Source organism: Pipra filicauda, unplaced genomic scaffold (genome assembly GCF_003945595.2).
Source record: "Pipra filicauda isolate LSUMZ 115617 unplaced genomic scaffold, ASM394559v2 scaffold76_size2844353_pilon, whole genome shotgun sequence".
In the NCBI taxonomy this organism is placed as follows: Eukaryota; Metazoa; Chordata; class Aves; order Passeriformes; family Pipridae; genus Pipra; species Pipra filicauda.
Window position 1 is genome coordinate 1,991,587 of NW_024104942.1, and position 22,163 is coordinate 2,013,749.

The 22,163-nt window shown below is 35.7% G+C and overlaps 1 protein-coding gene across 1 annotated transcript in view; it reads right to left on the bottom strand.

Moving 5' to 3' along the window:
- Window positions 1-22,163, bottom strand: part of DENND1B (DENN domain containing 1B) — a 157,656-nt gene that overhangs the window by 10,104 nt on the left and 125,389 nt on the right. Inside the window, exons 15-19 of the mRNA XM_027713318.2 lie at window positions 19,994-20,084; window positions 16,300-16,340; window positions 15,400-15,468; window positions 13,188-13,244; window positions 12,306-12,416 (exon numbers count right to left, since the gene is read on the bottom strand). Coding sequence (XP_027569119.1) covers window positions 12,306-12,416; window positions 13,188-13,244; window positions 15,400-15,468; window positions 16,300-16,340; window positions 19,994-20,084 — 369 coding nt within the window. The remainder of the gene's footprint in view (window positions 1-12,305; window positions 12,417-13,187; window positions 13,245-15,399; window positions 15,469-16,299; window positions 16,341-19,993; window positions 20,085-22,163) is intronic.

Below are 22,163 nucleotides of genomic sequence, written 5' to 3' on the forward strand. Positions count from 1 at the left end.
ATCAGCAATTAAAGAGAACTATTTTTCTTCGTGGCCTGTGGAGGGTCTCATTATTTATGCAAAGCCTGGCATGCCTTATTATTTATGCAAAGCATTGATTAGCAGAAAACTGGCTACTGGAGGAAAATCATCACTCAGGTCTATTAGCTACCCTTTCTTGAAAGTATATGACAAAAAGCACTGTGGTTTAGTACTTTCTGATAGAAACATTTGCCAAGCTCTGGTTGATGTGGTCTACTGAGCATGAAGAAAAATGGACTTTTGAAGAAGCAAATACAAGAGAAATCAGGAGTCTCTTTACATAGGTAGGTTTATGTTAAGGTGTTATACAGGACTGTAAGTAAGTAATATGCCAGCTCAAAAACTTTGCCCTAAACATGCCTTTGTGCAGGATAATTTACTGTAGATTACAGCTAACTCAGTGTACACTCAGAGCATCCCATGGAGACTTTGCGTGGACTAGTTAGTGTGTTGCAAAGTCACACACTACCTTATGGACTACTCACTAGCCTGTTATATCCCATTATTATTTAGCAAATAAAATCAGGCTAAAGAATCCTACGATAATTGGGAAAAATTCTCTCTCTTGACCACAACATTTAAATCAGGAATTTTAGTCACTTGGGCTTCACAAATGACTGTCTTAAGGGCTATACATCTCTTCTACCTGTTTAGTATCAAAAACCTGCAAAGATTAACTATACAGGCAATCAATCCACTGAAGAGATTCTGAACCTTGGATAACCACCCATAATTTAAAGACATATGGATAGAATTTGTGCAAAGGGAAAACAGTGCTAGCTAACTTTGAGGAAAATCAAGCGAGTAACAAGAAGTGCTACTGCCCACATCTCATCATGCAGCTCACCAAATGCCTAAACCTGCAACAAGCCCCTGATGGGGAAGAAATATGGCCTTAATTTCAGACTACAAGGAGCTTGAAAACCTTGTACTGCGAGGATTTCAGGACGTTACCTATTACAGATGTTGTCAGTGTTCTACATAGACCAGGACGCTCTCTGGAACTCCTCCCCCCCCCCCATTATTTTCAGGAATGTCTCAGTGTTCACTCTTTATAGACTGAGATGTTTGTTCCTGTTCAACAAGAGAGGATTTAATTAAAGCAGCAAGTTTTGATAACACTTTCCATAGTTCTTCACTCTCAAAGAGGAAACATATGGTTCTTAATGTGTTAAACCAAGTAATAGTTGATAGAAAATGAGAGAATTATTAGCATATTAAAGCCCATGAAAGAGCCCTAAGACTCATACTGAGCAAAAGGTATAGGATGGAAGGCAGAGAAAAACTGTTTCTAACTCTTTCACAGTTTTGTGAATTCTTTGTGTCATTCCCATCACTGTTGCAATCTATCGTTTTCCAGCTTGTAACTAAAGAGAGGTTAACCATTCTGTCTTAACTGATACTCCTAATTAGCTATTTTACTGATCACTGTCACAACTACAGTCACTGTTTTCAGTTTATAAGTTGCTGCTTTAAGTATTTATCTTCACTGGGACAATTAAAATACTTTGTTTCTATAACACTGAAAATGAACCACTTCCCCAAGAAAATTCTGACATGACGTTCACTGTAATTAAAGCTCTAACCTGGAACTAGCTCTTGGAAGGCAAAACCCTCCAATTTGCAGCAAAATTAGATGATGCCATCACATTTACTTCTACTAACATAAATGAGAGATTTTGCAGGGAAGAAGGTTCTTTAAAAATGTTGAGAAGTTTCAGAAAACAAAATGAAAACCGACACTTCATCTGTACATGAATTAACTCTGTCAATGGAATAAAATCCTACAATATGACACTTGCTGATTTGTTGAAATAATAAATAATATTTCAAAGAGCATAGATATAAGCTTCAAGAAAAAAAGAAAAAAGTGGGAAAAAAGAAAAAAAAAGAAAAAAGGAAAAAAAGTTGTGTCTGAGAAACAGGAACTGAATAAAATTCATTAGATTCAGCAAACACCACAGGCATAGCAGTGGCCTCTCAGAGCACTTACAGACAGTATTATGCAAGAGTGTTAATGAAAGCAAGAATAATATCATATAAAGGAATGTAACAGAGCATGTTGATAAACCTAAAATCTCCCCCAAAACCAAGAACTTCTAGTTCCTGATGGTCAGAATCTGTATTTGAAAAAATATTTTTGTTACCAATTTAAATGTTCAGGGCTATATTATAAAATTATAGAGGGACACTTTCAAAAACTAAATCAAATAAAATGGGATTTACATACGAAGAAAAAAAAATGGGGGGAAGGAAAGGAAAATATTTGGCTGTAAATAACAACCTTCTCCAGCATTTACAACTCTGTGAGCTAGCCACGGAGACAACAAGCAACATATGTTTTTGAATAGGTGACTTTCCTCTAGGAGCTGTAATAAAAACGACTGCAAGGGAGGGGTATGTCCAGACTACTTTGCAAAGAAAGAAAAAGAAAGAAAGAAACCGTTAATAAATTCCAAAAGGAAAGCCATAAAACTTTTTCAATGTTCCACTAGGCAAAGTGACAGAGTACGTGCACCTGCAAAAGCTGTCAGAGTCATTTAAGAAGTCCTTCCATTACTGACGTACCCTGCTGTTTGCAGTTATTTAAGCTTTTAATTTCTGTCTTTTCTACATTTTGAAGTGTGTAACCTTTTTTATACCTCTTTATGAAAAAAGGACAGACTTCTGCTTCCTTCCTGATTAGCATTCTAATAACAACCAGACCATTTAAATTTATTACCACAAGAAATGATATGGCAACACTCCTTTCTTGCTGCACCAGAACTTTATAAAGTCTTAATAGACTGCTGTCATGTTTTCTTCTATAAAATAAAGGAAAAAACTTCTTTCAACTACTCAATTGTTTTGCTTCTTCCAACTTGTTCTGCTTAGATAATAAATCTATTATTTAATGTATTTACTTTATACCAAAACACGGACAGGGATTCAACTTTTGCTAGTTTTAAGTTTTCTCATCTTCAGGTACACTGCACCACAAGATTCCATCTCTCATCTTGCTCACAATGTAAGACAGTTCAACACACGTAAAGACAACAAGCTCACACTCTCCAGAAGCCACTGCTGAACCATCAAGCCTGTAAAGTGCAGCAAAGGAACAACTCCAGATGGTATGAGGTTATATATCCTTTCTGTATACACATTATACATCCTCTTTGGTTTCTGCTCCACTTTGAAATCTCCTTGTGCAAGTGGTCTGCAACCTACACAGAGCTCAGCAATTGTTGATCACTGAAATAAGGAAATAAGCTGATGGTATAAATACAGGTAAGAACCAAATAAAGTGAGAATAAGTCCTTAAACTGTTCTCTTCTGCTTGCTGGTAGCCTCACAAAATGTACTGCTTTGGCATAAAAATGCCAAAATACATGAATGCAAAAGGATTTAAATGTAAGATGGTTACATTCTTGATTTGGCATGAAAGTCAATCTTCGAAATGTCAGCTTTTTATATAATGCTAGACCTTTCAGAAGTCCAGCTTTTGGGAATGAGTGCTTATTGATTGATACTAAGGCAGGAAGTTTAACAAGGCTGCTGCTATTAATTGTCCTCAAAGTCAAAAACAATCTTTTGATAAATGGCAGCACACATGCAATTTCACATTTATTGGCTACTCAATACATCAACACATATAAAGTTTCAAGAAAATTAAAATACATACAATGTTTTAAATCTATGAAGTACTGTTTCCTTTTTCTTACAAATTTAGAGTATGAGAAAGCAAAATAAATACAAGTCCGCTGTTATTTATGATTCAGTATTTCATTTTACCCATCCTCCTCTACAACCAAATCACAGATATAATTAGGGCTCCATCCAGTAGGGAAGTAAAAGATATCTCAATCAAACTTTCTAGTTAAGCACAACCTGTCGCCTTCCTTTCCGGTTAAACACTGTGACCTAAAGTGATGAATCACAGGAAGGTACTTCACATTACACTCCACAAGAGCTGAGACTAATGAAAGGAAGAGGAAAGGAGAGATAAAAAAGAAGTACAATTTCTAAACAATAATGCTCTGATATATATTATCTAAGATGCCATATTTTTATATATATATACACACATATACATTATTATTATAACACAGGACTCATTAAAATATAAAAACTATTAATGTTATATATTAAAAAAAGCTTCATCCTTCCTAGGAAAGAGACCATCTCTGCTTTAACAGATGCAGATATAGATGATGCATTTGAAAGAACATAAAGCGATTGGAAACATCCACAGCTGTATGCCATGAAAATGTCATCAATTCTGAGATCCTCTTAAAATGATAGGGAAACAGAGATAAAATAAGTAGCTTCCCAATGACAGAGAAAAATCCTTTTCTGTGACAATAAAGAGTCTGCGAGAGCAGGAAATCCCCCAAAATCTGTTTGGAGATACAGACAACCAGAAATATGCGTACAGGCACAGTACTTTGAAATGACAAGTATGCTGTAATACCACAGAGACCTTCACTGACTATGGCAAAGGTAAAGAAACATTAATATCTGTGCTGAGGTGGGATTTATTATAAGTAAGGGTGATAAATCTGTTGTGGTACTTAGTCATGGATAGTATACTAATTATTTATGTCCTGAATTGAAAAAATGAACAAATACCTGAACACAGGTATCACTGGAGGATTTCGTAACACTGCTTTTAATTTTTGAATAATTACTCATGCTTCTGCAAATATTTTTCAAAAGTAGTCTGCTTTTCTCCAAAGCAACAAGTAAACTTCCACTTTCCCTGAAGAATCACAGGCCATTTTTCCCTCAGGAAGCCTGAGCCCCCTAAATCAGCCCGAGGCTCCCCACTGCCCACAGTCAGGCATCACCTCCGAGCAGCCACATCCCGCTCGTTCTTCTCAATGGCACAGAGGCTATTCTTAGCTAAAGTGCCTGTTTTCAGCTGATGATGCACTGTGGCACCATGCCACACATCATTCTAGCTGCAAAGAGTGCACCATCCGAAGGCAGCCTGGCTCCATTTTAATTGGCAACAAACACAAGTGTTAGTCCTTTAAAATAGGATGTGGGGAATTGCAGTGCCATTTGCAACAACTAAAGCCAGCAGCTCATTTTTTTTTTTTTTTGGATGATTCTAAGAATCAGATTAACCAGGTAGAATTTCCAGTTACAAAAACTGAGAAAAATATCACATATTTTCCCTTCTGATGGTTATTAATGTCCCCAATACACTCAGTGATGGAAGGAAAATGACAGAATGGAGCACTGAGGGGGTCACAGTGGAGACGAGCAAGGAGATAAGGAAGAATGTGTGTCAGAAAAGGAAAAACTAATCAGGTGTCCATATGCACAAAGCCACATAAATGTTTATATGCACAAAGGTAGGAAAGGGAACACGGGTTTGAGGTAACAGGAAAGTCAAGAGACTTGGAATTAACTCAGGTACACCATGTGTGACTTTAATGAATCATAAGAGCTGTAAACCCAGTTTGCCTGGCTGGAACATAAATTGATCTTTTAGTTAAAATAGGCATCATACCCTGACATCAGCAAAACTATCACATGGTAAAATCACTGCTGGGAGCACTGTTTGCTGATCGTGTGTGACTTTCTCAGAGGAAAACTTACCAAAAATACTGAAGTTGAAATGTACAATGTGGATGTGATCATAAAGACAAACATTCTATACCTCCAGACTTCAGAAACACTGAACTCTGTCCATCAGACCTATGGACAATGTTAGAACCTATTTGAGGGAAGCTCTGTATGAAGCCTGAAAACAGACAAACTAATCACGGTGAAAAATAGACTGTGCCTTAGAAACAGAAATATTGACCCCAAGCACATCTCTAGACTGTTTAAGGCTCCCAACCAGAAGAATTAAAAAAGAGAAGTCCCTCCTTCTGTTTGGCACCAGTAGGAGTCTTCTGCTCAACAAAGAAGGTCTTTCTCTGCAAGGTGCTGTGAATATGGCTGGCACTTGAATTTGGATGCTACTCACTAATTTTAGATATTTTAGGGCCAAAATTAGAAAATTAACAGCAGGATAGAGGCATCATCAGGATGCAGTCTAGATTCTAGGTGGGCTGAGTTGCCCTTTGGTCATGCCCCTCTCTCTCCACTTACTACAGAAACAGCCTAGGGCAGCAATGCAGCTAATAACTTCAGCATTTCAGAAGTGTCTAAAATTAGATGGGTCGAATCTGAGCTCTCACATTCAGAGATGCTGAGATCCCTGTAGCAAAGGCTTTTCCTGTCTCTTTTAATTCTCCCTCCTTTTGCCCCCAGCCAAACTTTTTTCTTTAATTGAACTTCTTTATCTCTTTTTTTTTTTTTTTTTTTTTAATTCTAAGGTACAGGATTATAGAAAGAAAGAAAAGGTTAGGGAACATACAGTACTAGAGCTGAAGTTTTAGATGTAAAGTGGTGCTTCAGGCCAGAAGGCAAAAGAAAAATGGAAGCTGGGATGCAGATCCCAAACATTGTCTGACAGCTCTTCTGGCTCCCTGCTTTGAGGGAGCCAAAATGTGACCCGTGGAAGACAGAAGATACACAGCAAACGAACGCAGAAGACACCACTGTTACATGAAGATATCAATAAATTCTCCTGATGAAAAATTTAATCCAGTTATTTCAATTAACTACTAAGGACAGAAAGGTTAATCCAGTTTTGAAGGTACTTTGTGAGACAGCATTTTTCTTTTATATACTTCAGAAAAAGCAAAACACTGGAAACATACCAGTGTGGTGTCTTTGTTTGTAGAAGAAAAGACTCTCAGAAAGGCTGTCTTTCTATTTGTTAAAAAACTTAAGCAGGGGTCAATAATAGTCAGGAAAAGCACCTGTGAAGTTTTTGCTTGAATAAACTTTTCTTTCAGTAAGATCAGACGTAGATATGGTGATGACTTCACCTCAAAAAACCAAGCATTCCAAAAAATGCTCACAGGGTAACAAAAAATTCCAGAGTGATTTCCTGGCCATTATCCTAACTTCCAATTTCTTTATTTTTTTTTTTAACTGGAAGCATGGTAATCTGTGCAGAGGTTTCTTAAATGATGTTTTACTGCAAAACTGGGAGACAAGTAGCCACAAGGTTTACACTTGTTTATGGGTGCAGAAGCAAGAGCAGAACTCTGCTGCAGAATGTCACTGTCTCCGTTTAGCAGAGAGGGCAGGTGGGAGCAGTGAGCAATGTTGTAATTCTGCCTCTCCTTGGTAGCTTATTATTCCCTATTCCAGAAAATAATATTACACACCATACATGAAAGCATCTAAATGCTTACTTTGCACAAAACCCAGGTACTATTTCACTTAACAAAAACAAAGGAAGTACCAGTTGATTTCTGAGAGGTTTTCTATTGTAACAAGCAAGCCTTGCACGAGGTAGAGGATACATGTGCCTCCACCTCTTCGAAAAGGTACCGGCGCCACGAGAGGGCACTCTCGTAATCTACAATTTGAATTTTGGCTGCCTAGCTTTCTCATTTTTAATTAAAAGGAAATCTGACTGTTTTGCAGAATGAAGAGATCTTACTTGACACACCAAGACAAAAGATTTTTCTCCAAATTAAAGGAAGCTAATGATATCTACAATATTTTCAAATTACACATTAGCTAAGAATCACAATTTACTGATCAACCAAAGCTTACTTCAACACTGTATTTTACTTTTTATTTACAAAATGTGATTTACATTTTTAAAAGCTCTTACTTTATGACATCTGTCAATTTATAATATTTTAGACAATGAGAGCAGAAGAGACCTCCAGTAACATAATCATGTTATCTGTGGATGGTAGGCATAGATGTGATCTCAAGCACATTATCTGAATACAAATACAGGTAAATGCCCTTAATCAGAGCTTTTATGTTTCTGAAACCATTGTGGGGCTGTTTGTGGATTTTTTTCCAAAAGAAAGTCATCTTATACAGAATACTCAGTATATTCAGCACTGCATTATCACAAGCATGTCATCTCCTCTCTTACATTACTGGTAAAAAAAAAAAAAAAGTATTCAGAATAGTCAACTCTCACAGCCTTTTTCAGGTTAGGAGGGTAATCAGTTACTGGAAGCCCTTTGTAGCTAATGATTATGTCATTTATTTTACTGGCCATTGTAAGGATATTGATAAATGGGGCACTCCTGAAGGTAAGGTTATTCTGAACACATCTTCCTGCTTGACACTTGCTATCTTTGTTGAACAGATGCCAAGTATACCTACTACAAGCTGAATTCTATATTGTATAGTTACTAGGATATACTTCAATAAAAGTGAAAAAGCTCCATTTGCAATATGCTTTAAAAAAAAAAAAGACTAAAAACTGGTAGTTCTCTTCTATGTGAGCATACCAAGAAAAAAGTTTAGTCTAAGTTGGCTTTTATTACCTTATGCAAAAGTGTTTTTAAAACCTTCTTAGTCACTGTATTTGGATCCTGCAAAGTCATGGTGAATAGTTCACTTGGTATCTTCAATATAGGAACATTTTAAGTATTGCTGACACACAGGGATTCCTGGTAAATCCACACTTAGAATCCAAATGCTGATTTCCACTACAGATGCAAGATACCTGTAGTACCTTTAGGCACATACTATTACATGCATTTCCTTAGAGACAAGGGGGCATTGCTAACTTACTAATTGCAAAGTGAACTGGTAGTTCTTATTCGGTATTCTGCAAATCTTCAAGAGTGTTTTATTAGCTACAAAATACATTAGGACTATTGATATCCTGAAATGCACCATTTTCAATAAGCTACCCTAACACCTAATATAACAGCAAAATTACAAAGATCATATTCATGAAATCAAACCGATCTTCCTGACATTCTAACTAGGATCATAACAAACACATTTTCTTTTTAATTATATATTAATTTGGAGCAATTTTACAGAGCTCCTACTGCATTTAGGTCCCTGCGTACCCAGAAACCTGCATTACCTGGGAGCATATAATGAAACAGAACTAAAACAGATTATGCAAAAACTGAATGCACCACAGTCTAATACATGCCCTCCTGTGCCCTTCTCATCAATAGTTAAAGGAACTCAGCAACATCATTGGGAAGATACTGCAGTGTTGAAGCGATCTCATGCTTGCATTAATTTCTGTTTCAAAAATTTTAGCTGGTGATTTCTTATACCTTCTACATCCCTTATTAATGCAAGAGATAAAACATACCAGAGACATATTATTAGCTCTAGGCATGAAACAGTTAACAGCAGTGCACATGCCAAGGTTTTAATAAGGCTTAACAATAAAAAGCTTCAATCCTCCACTTTCACTAGATTTTGTTGTTGTGGTTTTCCCTTGCTTAGGGCAATCCATCTGTTAATGTTGACTTGCAATATAGTTAAGCTTCACACACATATAAAAAGCCTAGAACAGCGAACCTAAGCAAGGGGAAGCTCAAATGAATATTACAGAGATAGAAGGATTCATCTGAGGCACAGATTAATTGTGTGCGCACACGCGCATGCACACGGGCACGTAGGAGTACACTCCCCTCAGTTCCTTTTTTTTTTAGGGAAGACTCACAAAATGCAAATTATAGGAGGGCAAGCTGATCACTACGGTTTGCAATAGCACATTTAATTATTTATCCTCTGATTAGGTTTTTGACAGCTATTTTACACGCTAGACTTTTTTTTTATTTACTGCTAGTTTTTTGTTAAAAAAAAAATAAAGCCACTATGACAGCAGTCATAAAGCTTAGTAAATATTCATTGTTAAAAATGGCTCTGCACTGTGACCAGTGCTGGTATTCTCCCTGGGCCAAACTGGCCTTGTTTTCAATAAAACCAGAGAAGTATCCTTTCCCTTGAGCCCTGTTAGGCTGAGGCTGCAGTTGGAACTGTCATCTTCACACAAAAGCAAAGGGGTTGGGTTTTACAAACGCAAAGCCTAATTGGGAGATCTTCATGGCTGTACCCTTGACATTTATTAAAGCCTCATCAACAAAACAGGAAATAACCGTACTAATTAGCAGACCCATATACAAACTACTATTTGTTGGGGTAAAAGAAGATTCACTTTTTATTGTAAAGGAAACATCCTCTCAGACCCCAAAAATCCTGTTATGACCCAATTTTTAAAATAATCTTTCTCAGTGAAGCAAACTTTCATATCATACACAACTTTTCAAAATAAATATGTTTTACAGCATCTCAGGTACTGTTAGTATTTAACTGTTTCCAAGAAGTGGAGAACAAAAAGCTCAACACATGCATCTAATATGACATAAAATGTAACACCAAATTCTTTATATTTATGATTTTCTAAATGTTTCACTATGGAAGAAATAGTAATAAAGTGCAGAGATGCCTCTTGTTTGGAAGCAAGATGACTATTAAAAGCAATCTCTCTCTTTTGTTCATTGTTTATTTAGGGTTTGGGGTGATATTCAAGTACACTGACATAACAACTTAATCAATATCTGGTCCTTACTTTAAATTTGTATCAAATTGCATGAATCCTATTTTAGCACTATCCTTTTACTGATATAGACACTCATGGACATCATTTTAGAAATCTGGGTGGAGAGGCTCATTTGCAGGATAAAGAGTTATTGCAGGATAAAGAGAAAAAGGATTAAATCTGACAACAATGGCACTGAAATTCACTTCTTTTAAACAGCAGTTTCAGTACTAGATCAAACAGTCTCTCATACACATGCATTGTGAACACAAATATATATTTTTGTTTGGACGCAAAGTTTAAAATCACCACTTATTAATAAAGAACTTGTATTTATGTTATCTTATTCAAACACAAAGAACAAAAATAAAAATAAGAGTAGTAACTATTATTTTTTAAAAACCTTTTTGTTTGTTTGCTTTTGGAGGGGAAGGAAAAAGAGGGAATGGCGTGAGTGAGGGGTGAAGGAGTTCTTGGAGAGCAATCCCCATGTGCTCCTTCCTGCCCACTGGGTTCACGTGACGTTTGGTGCTGGGGAGAAAACAAGGGACCTTCATTTGCAGCAGGGCAAAACCACGGGGCTGTTATTACAAGCTTTGCTAGTGAATAAACCCTATTTAAGTACATGGATATGTATGTGTGTCTGCACACATGTTAACATGCATGTGTATGTGTGCAAAAAGTTACGGGCAGATATTCACTCCTGCCTTATTTTCAAAGCTAAAAGACAACTTGTAGGAACAGCAACGATTACAGGATTTAGCACTATACAGCTGTATGACCACAAAAACATACAGAAGTTAAATTGTTCTGTGTGAACACACGTCTTCAAAAGAAATGTTTAATTGTACCAAGGTAAATTATATTCCTTTGTATCCCTAGACTCCTGTATATAACAGTGGGCAGCACTACCAGATCAACGAAGCAGAAAGTCTTTGCTTTATTTATAACCCCACTAAAAATTACTTAATGCTAATGTACAATTTCACCATCATTTAGCAATAATCTACATCAGTTCTATGTTAAATTTCACAAACTTTATATTTATTACTGATAAAAATTAATTTAAAATCAAATTCATTAAACAGACAATCCAGATTTTTATTGCTGCAATATCTAGAGCAAAAAAATAAATGTTGTTAGATCACCTGGACTGAATTTCTAGACTTAATTCTCATATGAGGAAGATACAAGCATTAAAAATCCACATATAAGATATTAAAAACATGCAATAACAATGTAATGTAAAAATAAACACCTGTATATTAAAAATATGTATGTATGCCGGTAATAATTTGCAGAAAATGTGTTACAAAACCTATTTTGTTGATATCTTTGGAATAAAACTGTCAAACTGAATCCAAAAACATTAAAACACTTGCCAAAGTTGAGACACTACACCTGTTACTTCAAATCTAGAATAGAAAGGATTAGAGAAAAAAAGCCAAGGCGTTGGCACTGTATTAACTAGCTGACTTATTATTAAAATAATAAATCATAATGATCTGAGCAAGGTTAAAGGCCATATGGCTGCCAAAACAATTTATCAGAAACACAAAATTACTGTGTCTCACCATAAGAAACTAAAAAAGATAGCTTAATAGAGATCTGTGAATAGACCAGAATGATTTTTTGTGAGAAGCCTCTATCAAAAACAGTATTTAAGAACTATATTCCAAATCCATACTTATAAATCTCCTGTTCTTTCCCCTCTCAACAGGGATGAAATAGAAATAGTATTTTTTTCCATACAAGCAGTATAGCAGTATTTCTACAAACACAGCCTTTTAATCACACTATCTCATCCCAGACAGTAAAATAATCTTAAATTCACCAAAACACTACTGTAAGTAGCAAAACAAATTCCCCATATGCATGTGAATACGAACAGAAGTTTCAGGTGTCTTACCTGTGCCAGTCTTCGTTTTTCTGAGCTTGTTCTTTTCTCATAATGTGATGTGTAGATGGGAACAGTCTGTACTGCACCAGCACTGCAAGTTCCATACTCTTCCTCACTCTCCTATGCAGCAAAACAGATTTAAATTCCTTTATTTATAATCACTATCTGCAAACATACCCTCCATATTATGCATGCAGAATGCATTCAAAATGATCTTGCCACAATCTATTACTGTCATGAAAATACCATCTGTAGTAAGAAAATCAAATGTAGCTTTTCAAGACACTGGATTACACACATTGTCATTTAAAAGATGAATTGTTCAAATATTTTTGAAATTTTTCTTAAAATAGCACAAAAGTTGTCCAAAAAATGGTTCCTTCTCCATACAGAAAAATATTACATGGAAACAAAATTTTGAATGGGAAAAGCAGCTGCAAAATGCCTAAAACATCTTTTCTAATGAAACTATTCATTCGTCTCTAAACATTGCTATTGTTCAAAAACCTTGCAAAACTAAAATTGGACAACTACACTTCCTGAAATACATTGTACTGCAAGACTCTCCCATCTCAAATTCTCAGCTTGAAGCAAAGGCTGGGATTGTGATATCAAAGCAATCAACTTTATGAAAACATACATCCTCTTAATGTATCTTTGAAGACCTCTGTTGTTCTATGATAAAATATGCAAACAATAAAGAGATTATTCAGTGGATGCATAGAATGACAGATAGTTGCCAGAGGGCTCGTTATGAAAAATGTATTGTTGAACAAAGGGCTAAGCATATTTCAAAAGTCATTAAAAACACAAATCTCATGTGATTTGTAACGTATAAGCTTCAAACTGATACAGGAAGCAATGTAAGAAAGTAAAAAGTGCACCACATACCTTGTGTTTTAACTTACTCTTCACCTCTTTTATTCCTTGCCTTGCCTGGTTTTTTGCCTAGAGAAAGAAAAGGACTTGAGTAGCTCTGCGAGACACTGGCTGTAGTCACAGAACATGCTTTATGATGCCATACCTATTTTACCTTTTCTTTTTTAAACACCTGGTGATATAAAGAGCAGCAATAACCTTTGTGACAAATTTCATACATGCACTGTCACTGTATTTTTTTATATTCATGCTTTGTCTGTATATTTAAGGATTTTTTTCAGTACATGCATGCCAATGCTGTGACAACATACATACTCAAAAATCTTCCATTATTACTAGGGACAGGCTAAGTATGGTCATATACATCACTCCTTTATTTGAAATGCTCCTTTAAATTTGAAAGGACATTTTAGCAGTAAAGCACATTGAAAAAAATGCTAAGATTTTTAAGATGACTGCTACAGTGTTCCAGTCTGGCAACTTGCAGGGCAACATCAATCTTAAGAGAAATGAAGTGATTTCATATGCAGATGGAGATTTTGCCCAGTGTTGCTGAACAGCATAATGCTGCTATTTAGGGGAAAATTCTGTACGCATTAAAAGAGGCAGACAAGGATCACAGTTGCATAGAAAACAGCCAAGAATATTCTTCAATACCGAATACCATGTTCTTATGCTAAAAAACATTTGAGAGAGAGAAGGGAGGAGTAGGAAAAAAAAAATAAAAGATGGGGGGCACAACATCAAAAACTCTAACCCTAATAGAAGAAAAGGTAAAAACTACAGAAGTTGTCAAGGTTGTCTTGAAAACAGGACTTTAAAAAATATATTCAAGGCCATAAATATCTGGAAACTACCTATTTTTTCTATGGTGTTCTGTACACGGCAATTCAGAAAAAGAAAATCATTTTCTTGAATCAAGAGCTCAGAGAGTCTTTTTGATCCTTAAATCATACATCCATAAGCTCAGTAACAGCACAATGGGGTGCCATGTAGCAAATGCTAACCTGAAAGCCACTTTAAACTTTCCAGATCATGCTCACAGCATTTATATGAATTTTGGAGTGCTTTGTTCTAACTCTGAGGGATGGTACCAAGCACATTACTCAAAACTACCAACCAGTTATCTAACAATTAAGAAATCCATATTTCATTTCTCTAGTAGCAGGTCCCATAAAGGGTAACAACATAAGAAATAAAATGGGGTATAAATATGAATACCATACACACATGGATCCTCAAAAATTTACTAGTGTTTCCTGGCATGTACAGAAGTTCACTTTGAAGAGCCTTTACTATCAAAGACATAATTATCAAAATTGAAGGCTGGGAGAAGATCATGTAACCACCGTCTAAGATAGTGCAAATTAAGATGAATAATTTGCAGATAACCTGTTAATGAACCACTTTTTAAATTATAAATGAGTCCATGACTATGAAGTATATTTAATTTATTTACCTGTTTCTCTTCATGACTGCTGTGTTTTTCAAGTGATGTAAAATTAAAAATTCTGTTTGAAAACTTTACTGAAAATACACTAGCTTAGACTGATTTTCTGATTTGTTTCAGGACTACTTATTATGCATCCAACTAGTGAAACAATTAGAAAGGCAAAAAGGAAGCCAAAACTCTCTTCCATATATTAAAAAAGCAACCCTAAAATACTTCCCACTTCATTTTATACTATTGCTGTTTTACCGTACTGCACAATACCGTATAGTGTCACATGTTTTACTGCTTCGGCAGCCTTCGAAAACAAGATCTTTTAACATCAAAAGTATAAGCATTAAATCCAGTTAAACATGAGTATTCCAATACCATCTTTAAAAGAGCAGATGATTTGCTGCACACATTACTGATGCTTTACCACATCTTTTCAACAGTGCAGCACTTAGTGCCAAAGCAAAATTGCAGCTGTGTATCAAATAGCTAAATGATATTCAAATAAGCTTCTAGTGTGTATTAAAACTGAAACAAAACCAGTGCACTAATGCTTTGAAAAAGTCTGTTTTTATGTACAAGCTATCTGGAAGACTCTGAATCAACTCTAAATCCTAGTGCTAGATGAGAAAACAAGTGAAGCTAGACACTTTCTAAAGGCTGAAGTGCTTTTCTGCAATACATTTAAAAAATGCTTAGGTTTTTAAGCATTCAGGAAGAATGAGAGGTTGTAGGAAGTTGCAGTATTTTTATGTATTATTTATTTGAAATAGATGATCTTACAAATTTATATGCTGTTTTCACAGCCGGAGTGGCTTTGGTCATCGCTGTGTTGATCAGTGCACCACCTTTCTGAAATGCAGAAAAAATGTATTTTAGCAACATTTTAACACAAGTCAAACCCTAAGACAACAGCAAGGAAAAATAAACAGCGTGCTGTTAAGAAATAACAATCTTCCTTTTAAATGGGTAAGAGCAACCACAGCTGTGTTTCCTCTCCAACCTGCTGTCTGCAGCCACACAAGGGTTACAGTACGTCATGACCACGGCTGACACATTTATCAATGCATTCTAACAGAATGATGTATTCTCGTTCTTCATTCACTGTTACCATTTCAAAATCAATTCAGAAGTTAAGGTTATTTTTCATGTGTTCTTATCATATTTATTATGCGACTAAAAAATACTTTGACCCCACGGAAAGAACTATCTCATTTAACCACACAAGAATTCTCTTAATCTAAAATAATATATTTTCCTAATCCTGCAGAATAACAAGGTTATACCAAGGTTCTTTTGCCAGCCAAACCGCACAAATCCATATTAACAGAATTGCTATTTACTAGAAGTGATAAACTTCATATCAAATTGTACTGTCACACCTAATTCACAGTTATGGAATGTAACATGATACAGAAAGCAGTGAAATCTTTAACTATACAGAGAGAAAAACCTTATGCATTTTGCACAAGGTTTTTTTGTATGGGACTTTGGCGGTTTTTTAAATCTCCAAGAAGAAAACCCACAGAATTATTGCATATACCATAGACATGTTATTTATTACAGAACACACTTACATTTTCCTCACAAATGAACAAACTTTTACCGTTATATAGATGTAAGAAAAAGGATAAAGACTTAAAGGACAAGGCAGCCAGCATAATTACTTAACCAAGTTTATACCTTCACTGTATGCATCCACTGTTGGTAAGATCTTGAATTTCCTGAAATAGAAATGTAAAATATAACACAATAAAACATACATTCAACATTTGAAATGTTTCAACCTTCTTCACTGTATGCATAAAAAAATGCCCTTAGAGGATGATTTATTAATTTAATTCTTTCCAGACAGACAAGGAATGTAAAGATAAGAATACACGTACACTAAGAAAGAAACCTAGGAATCTCTTATTTCATGTTTTCTATTTCCTTCGTAAAGCTTATCTTTTCAACACACAAGGTTTTTAATTCCAACTGAGGTAGAAAGAGAAATTAAAACTATGATAAGGTATCATACTGCTATAAAGTCTACAAAGAAAAATACTAACTCAAAGGAAAGAATATAATATCATTAATTGCATTCAACCATAAAGATCCCTCTGGGCAAATTTTCATGCCCCACAGTGACATGGATGCAGAAGGTACAATCCCAAGGAAAAAGAACGAGAGAAAAGTCCAAGGGTTATGGTACAACTATGTATTCCTGTGCAGGAAAAAACCTTTTAAGTTCTTAACTATATCTACTTTCTTTCACAAAGAAGACACCCTAAAGGCAAGTAAGAGCTACTGGCTTCTGTAGGACCACCAAAGACGACTGTGCCACTAAACTGGCCATGAAGGACAATGTTAAATTCTACTCGATGAAGAAATGAATACTATCTCCTAAAAGTGCTTCAGCTGAACGCCAAAGATTAGGTTCGTGATCCCTGAGAAAGTTTTAGAGTATATCAGTCACTTGAATACTCCAGTACCATGAGTTGCTATGGACCCCATACAAGACATTCACTTCAATAAGAATGCTGAAGTTTCAGAGTTTGACCATTTTGAAAGGATCATACCAATACATCTTTGAAGTTGCAGAGTTTTAAGAGGAGTTTTCAAAACTTCTTAACCTTTGCAATAATCAAGTAACCAAGAACTGGGTAGAACTATTGCAATGACTAGTGGAAGGCCAACACAGTCTCCTAGAACAGGTCTGAGAACTAACTGGATCAGTGTAAAAGGTATTCCAAAGTTTCTCAATGAGGTGAAAAAAACAAGCTGTTTATACTCATATCAGGCACTTTCACACATTCCACTAAACTTTTTACAAGCAATGTTGAGAAAGCCAGACTCTCAGACTCTCTCTAAGAATGTCAAAATAAGCAAAAATAACTCATTTTGCACTTATTTGATCTGGCTCCCTAAATCTGTCACAGAAGGAAGCATGCAAATAACATGTTACAGGGTGAAATTCAACAATTGCTAGTATGTTAAAGAAACTGCGTGAACTGTAACTACTTTCTTTAACATGACATTTCATAACTTCAATTCTTATCAACAATATTCATATATCATCTGGATTCTGGTGTCCTTAACAGTGACTTTTTCCATGTCTGAGCTGTAGTTTCAAATGTTTTCACTTTTTCAGTTTTCCTTATTCTACCACCATTGATACTAGACCAATGGAAAAGAAAAAGACTGGAGTAAAATTCATGTGATTAGAAATTACTTTAATTAATGTATTCTACAAGAAATCCAAGTGCTAAGCCAATCCATCACTATATTCTTGTATTGAAAGTTACATAAAACTCTTGAGAACTAATACTTCCACTGAATAATATATGTAAGAGAAAATAAAATTTTAAGCACAAAGTGCAAACCGTAATGAAGATGGTTGACAAATTTATTTTCAGATGTAGACATACAGAAATAAGTTTTGACCACTTTTATTGAAAAAAAATAATTAAAAAAATGAAATTTAAGTTTTAATCTTCAATTTCCTGTTTAATTGTCTTTTCTGGTTTAGTTACACTTGGATATGGGGAAAAAATGCCAATTTAAAAAGAGATTACTTAAAGAATCACTTTCAATTTGATTCAGTAGTATTTAAATTATACTCTCTACAGCTAAGACTGTGTTCACCTGTCCTTTAATGGCTTGTAGCTCACACTAACTTTCTGTGACTTTTCTGAAATCTGAGTTTCACCTGTTTTTTTAAAACCTTGGGCTTCCTGATCAAGTTGATGGGAGCTAACTCTGCAAAGAGATCATAGTTCTACCCCATTAGCGTCACAAAATGTCATCTTCCATTGCATACATATTGTTAGCCCTGCACTTCATAACAATAATGAGACAGCAGTTATGTAAATACTGAATATGTGCCCTAAGCAATTTGTCCACAGCCTGGCAATATTCAGTTGCCTGATGTGAAAAGTACACACGCAGCGCAATCCACCCGAGAACTGATAGCAGAGCTGAGCAGTCCCTCCTGAGCAGAGCCAGGTGAGACATGGTTCACAGGCTGCCAGAGCCCAGCCAAGAAACAAGCTTTATCTAACTTCCATTGCAGTTTTATTGCAGCCTCCTGACCCCTAACTGCAGCCAGCAAACGAGCTCTGAATACTGACATCACCTATCTGAATAATGGATGCTCGATGCCTCAAATCTGTTTACAGAGCAGCATAAGTTACCCTAAAAAGGCAGGAAAGAAGTAAATCTCTGTATAACTAACCACACTTTAATCATGAAAAAGTCCCACAAATTATGTGCTAGATCCTGGCACAAGACACAGAGGGCAGGAGAAGGCAGTGAAAATCTTGAACAAAAGCAATTATGTACTTTGAGTACAAAAAAGGTGTTTTGCAGGAGGTACAGATGGCTCTGCACCACTTGATAGTTTCTCTGTGGGTGCCCATTCAAAAGCAGTCTTGCAAAGGAAGCTGCCATATGCAACTCTCTGGATTTGCTCATATCACATAACCTCCATTTACTGAGGAAGCTTCTACACTACTTTCAAGATGGACCATAAAACAGTATTTGTGCTGGTCTTGAATATTTTGATCCAATATTTTGATCCCATCTTTTATACCTGTGCTGGTTTTGGCTGGGGTAGAGTGAACAGCTGTGTGGTGCTTAGTTGTCAGCTGGGGTTAAAACATGACAATACCTCAAATAACAATAGACTTGTACTAAACATTAAACAGGAAACCTTTCAATAATCCTGTAATAATCAGGACTGGATTCAGCATGTACTCTTCCATATGGGTTACCTAATGTGCAAAGCACTGTAACAATTGCCAGTGAACACAACTGAGGCAAACAACATGAGGAATAATATTGTTGTTTATGGAGAAGGCAAACTTTCATGTCCCTTCTCGGATAATATATAAAAGTCACAAAAACTTCCCCTTTTTTAGAGGAACACATTTGCTGGAGAAAGCAAATTTCTCTTAAGATTTAGGAAATCAGTCTGATTTCTGCACTGCAGAAGTAAGTAGATATGAAAAAAACAGAAGTGCTCATGGAAAACATAACTATCTAGAAGTTAAGCATCACGAATATCAAATATGTTAAAAATAGTTTACAGAGAACATATCATACTACATAAACATGAACACTAGAGTGATATCCCATCCTCTGCTGAAATACAAGAATTGTTTTACTGGATTAAACAAACGTATCTTCATTTAATATACTGACATAACCAGACACATAATAGTATGTGTCCCAGCAGTGATTTGTTAACGCCTAAAACCTTTCCAAGAATGAATGGAAACAATGAAGCAGTAACAAGATTAATGACTTCTAAAATTTACAGGACATCATGAGGACATCATGTTGAACAGTTCCCAAAGAAGAAGTGTCAATGAGTACACACAAATTAATTCTGTACCTCCACAAAAGCCTCCTGCTGTGATTTCTTCTTCAAAAACATCAGAGAATCCTCTTCCTGCATTTAATTTTGATAGTCGACCATCAATAAACTGGGGGTGGAAAAAAAAAAGGGTCACACTTTGTTTTCTCTTCTACTGCTTTACAGTGTTATAGTTTTAAATGCGTTCATTATAATGGAATATGTATGTTAAAGAAAACATATGACTTAAGGATAATAAGGTTGTTAGATGGACTTTGCAAGAGCAGCTGTAATTATGAGCAGGAGGTATATAAAGTACTTTATATAGATCAAGTAAATTATCTATATTTTCTATATTTTCCTAATGGCATGAAAAGAAATTAATTATTTCCTTACAAATGGTAACTTCGGATTTGTAATGATACCCATATAAAGGTCACTGAGACAATCCCTGACGTTCTGTTGTGAATTTGTAAGTTTACTTCATCAGAAAAACATAAACAAACCTCCCCGTGGCACCCCTTTCTGGGTGGACATCAGTAGATACGAAGTAGAACTTGCTGTACACAAAAAGTCCCTTTAGAAAAACTGTAAATATTTCACCACACCCAGTTCAAAGAAACAACAGATTATGATGTCCACTTGAAGTCTATGGCAAGCACACGTGTTCCACATGAAAAATGGTCCTAAAGAGACAGTAAGTGAGGGGAAATTGTAGCAGGACCGTCCAGTGAACAGCTGAGGAAAGCTGTGGCTTGGCTCCAGAGATAGTGGCAGAAGCAGGATGGATTTGATGGGCAGAGTTTGAGCTGACTTGAAGTGAATTTCACTTAACTCTACAGAAATGCAACACAAAGTGCCAAAACAAAGCAAGGCCTAATGCACCCTAAGACCCTCTGCACCTGACTGAGCACAGTGCAGCACTGACACCCCTGTATTTTTAAGTTCTAATACACTTCTTTTTCCTTTTGGGTCTTTTTAAGCACTAACCCTTATTTAGGTGCATCTACAGATGCATATTGCGACACTTGTCCTTATGCAGAGGTTACAGCTGCGTGACCACATGGATTTGCATCTACACACAAGTTACATACAAAGACTGAGATGATCCAAATGTGTCAGAAAAAGTCAAAATTAGACAATTAATGATTAAACCTCTCAGAAGGGAGGAATACATTCTTTTCAAGAATTATCAGGCTTCCAGGAAGTATAACAAGCACATTGTTATAGGTTTTAAATTCTTTCAAGAAGCAACCCCTCCCTTTTTGTTTTGAAAAGGCTAAATCAAGTCTGACAGATAAAGTGAGAAAGCATTTATAGAATTATACACAGTTCATCTTCTAGCAAGAATTATGAGTTATGTGCTGGTACTAAACAGTACATAGGAACCAACCAGAATTAATTATTTGGCTCTATCATTTTTTACCACAGATTATCCAAACAGTGTCAGTGCCAATCTGATGCTTGTCAGTGAATGGACTAGTGACATGAAAAAACTAATTTCTCAGAGCACAAAAATTCCAGCAGCAAGAATAAGGCAAACACAAAGATAATTTCTCTCTCTTCCTTGTCTAAATGCCTTCTTATTTTTTCATTTTACTCCAAGTTGGTTTTTTTCCAAATAGGTTGGTTCATGGTCAGACCACTGTGGGATCACTGGATTATTTCACAGTAAGAAAAAGAGATAAGAGCACCTTTAGCTACTGCTGTGGAAAAAAAAAACAAACCAAACAATGACACCCCCTCACCATCTCAGCCTTTGAACTGTACCACATTATCTCTTCGGGGAAAGTTATGGATTCATTCCATACTATAAACTTGTGTAAGATTTATGGACATACTCATCATTTGGTAAAATCCTATCAACAGAAGACTGAAACACTGACTGAATTTGAGTATTTAATGTAAATACTGACAAAGAGAACTGTTAGCAAAAAGATATTGGAGACATTATTTAAAGGAAATGTTAAGTATTAGTAGTGGTAGTAGTAGTTATTACTTTTGAGTAATTTACTGTTAATGGTTGCCCTTAAACTGCTACATGAAAAGAATAGCACGTGGAATTACACATCAAATTTATATCTTTCTCCTTCCATTTTTCAAATCCATACTCTCGAAAAATCTGGGTCTGGTATTTCAGGAAAAATTGTCACATGCAGCATATTCAATCAGGAAATAAGAATATTTAATACATAAATAACAGTTATTT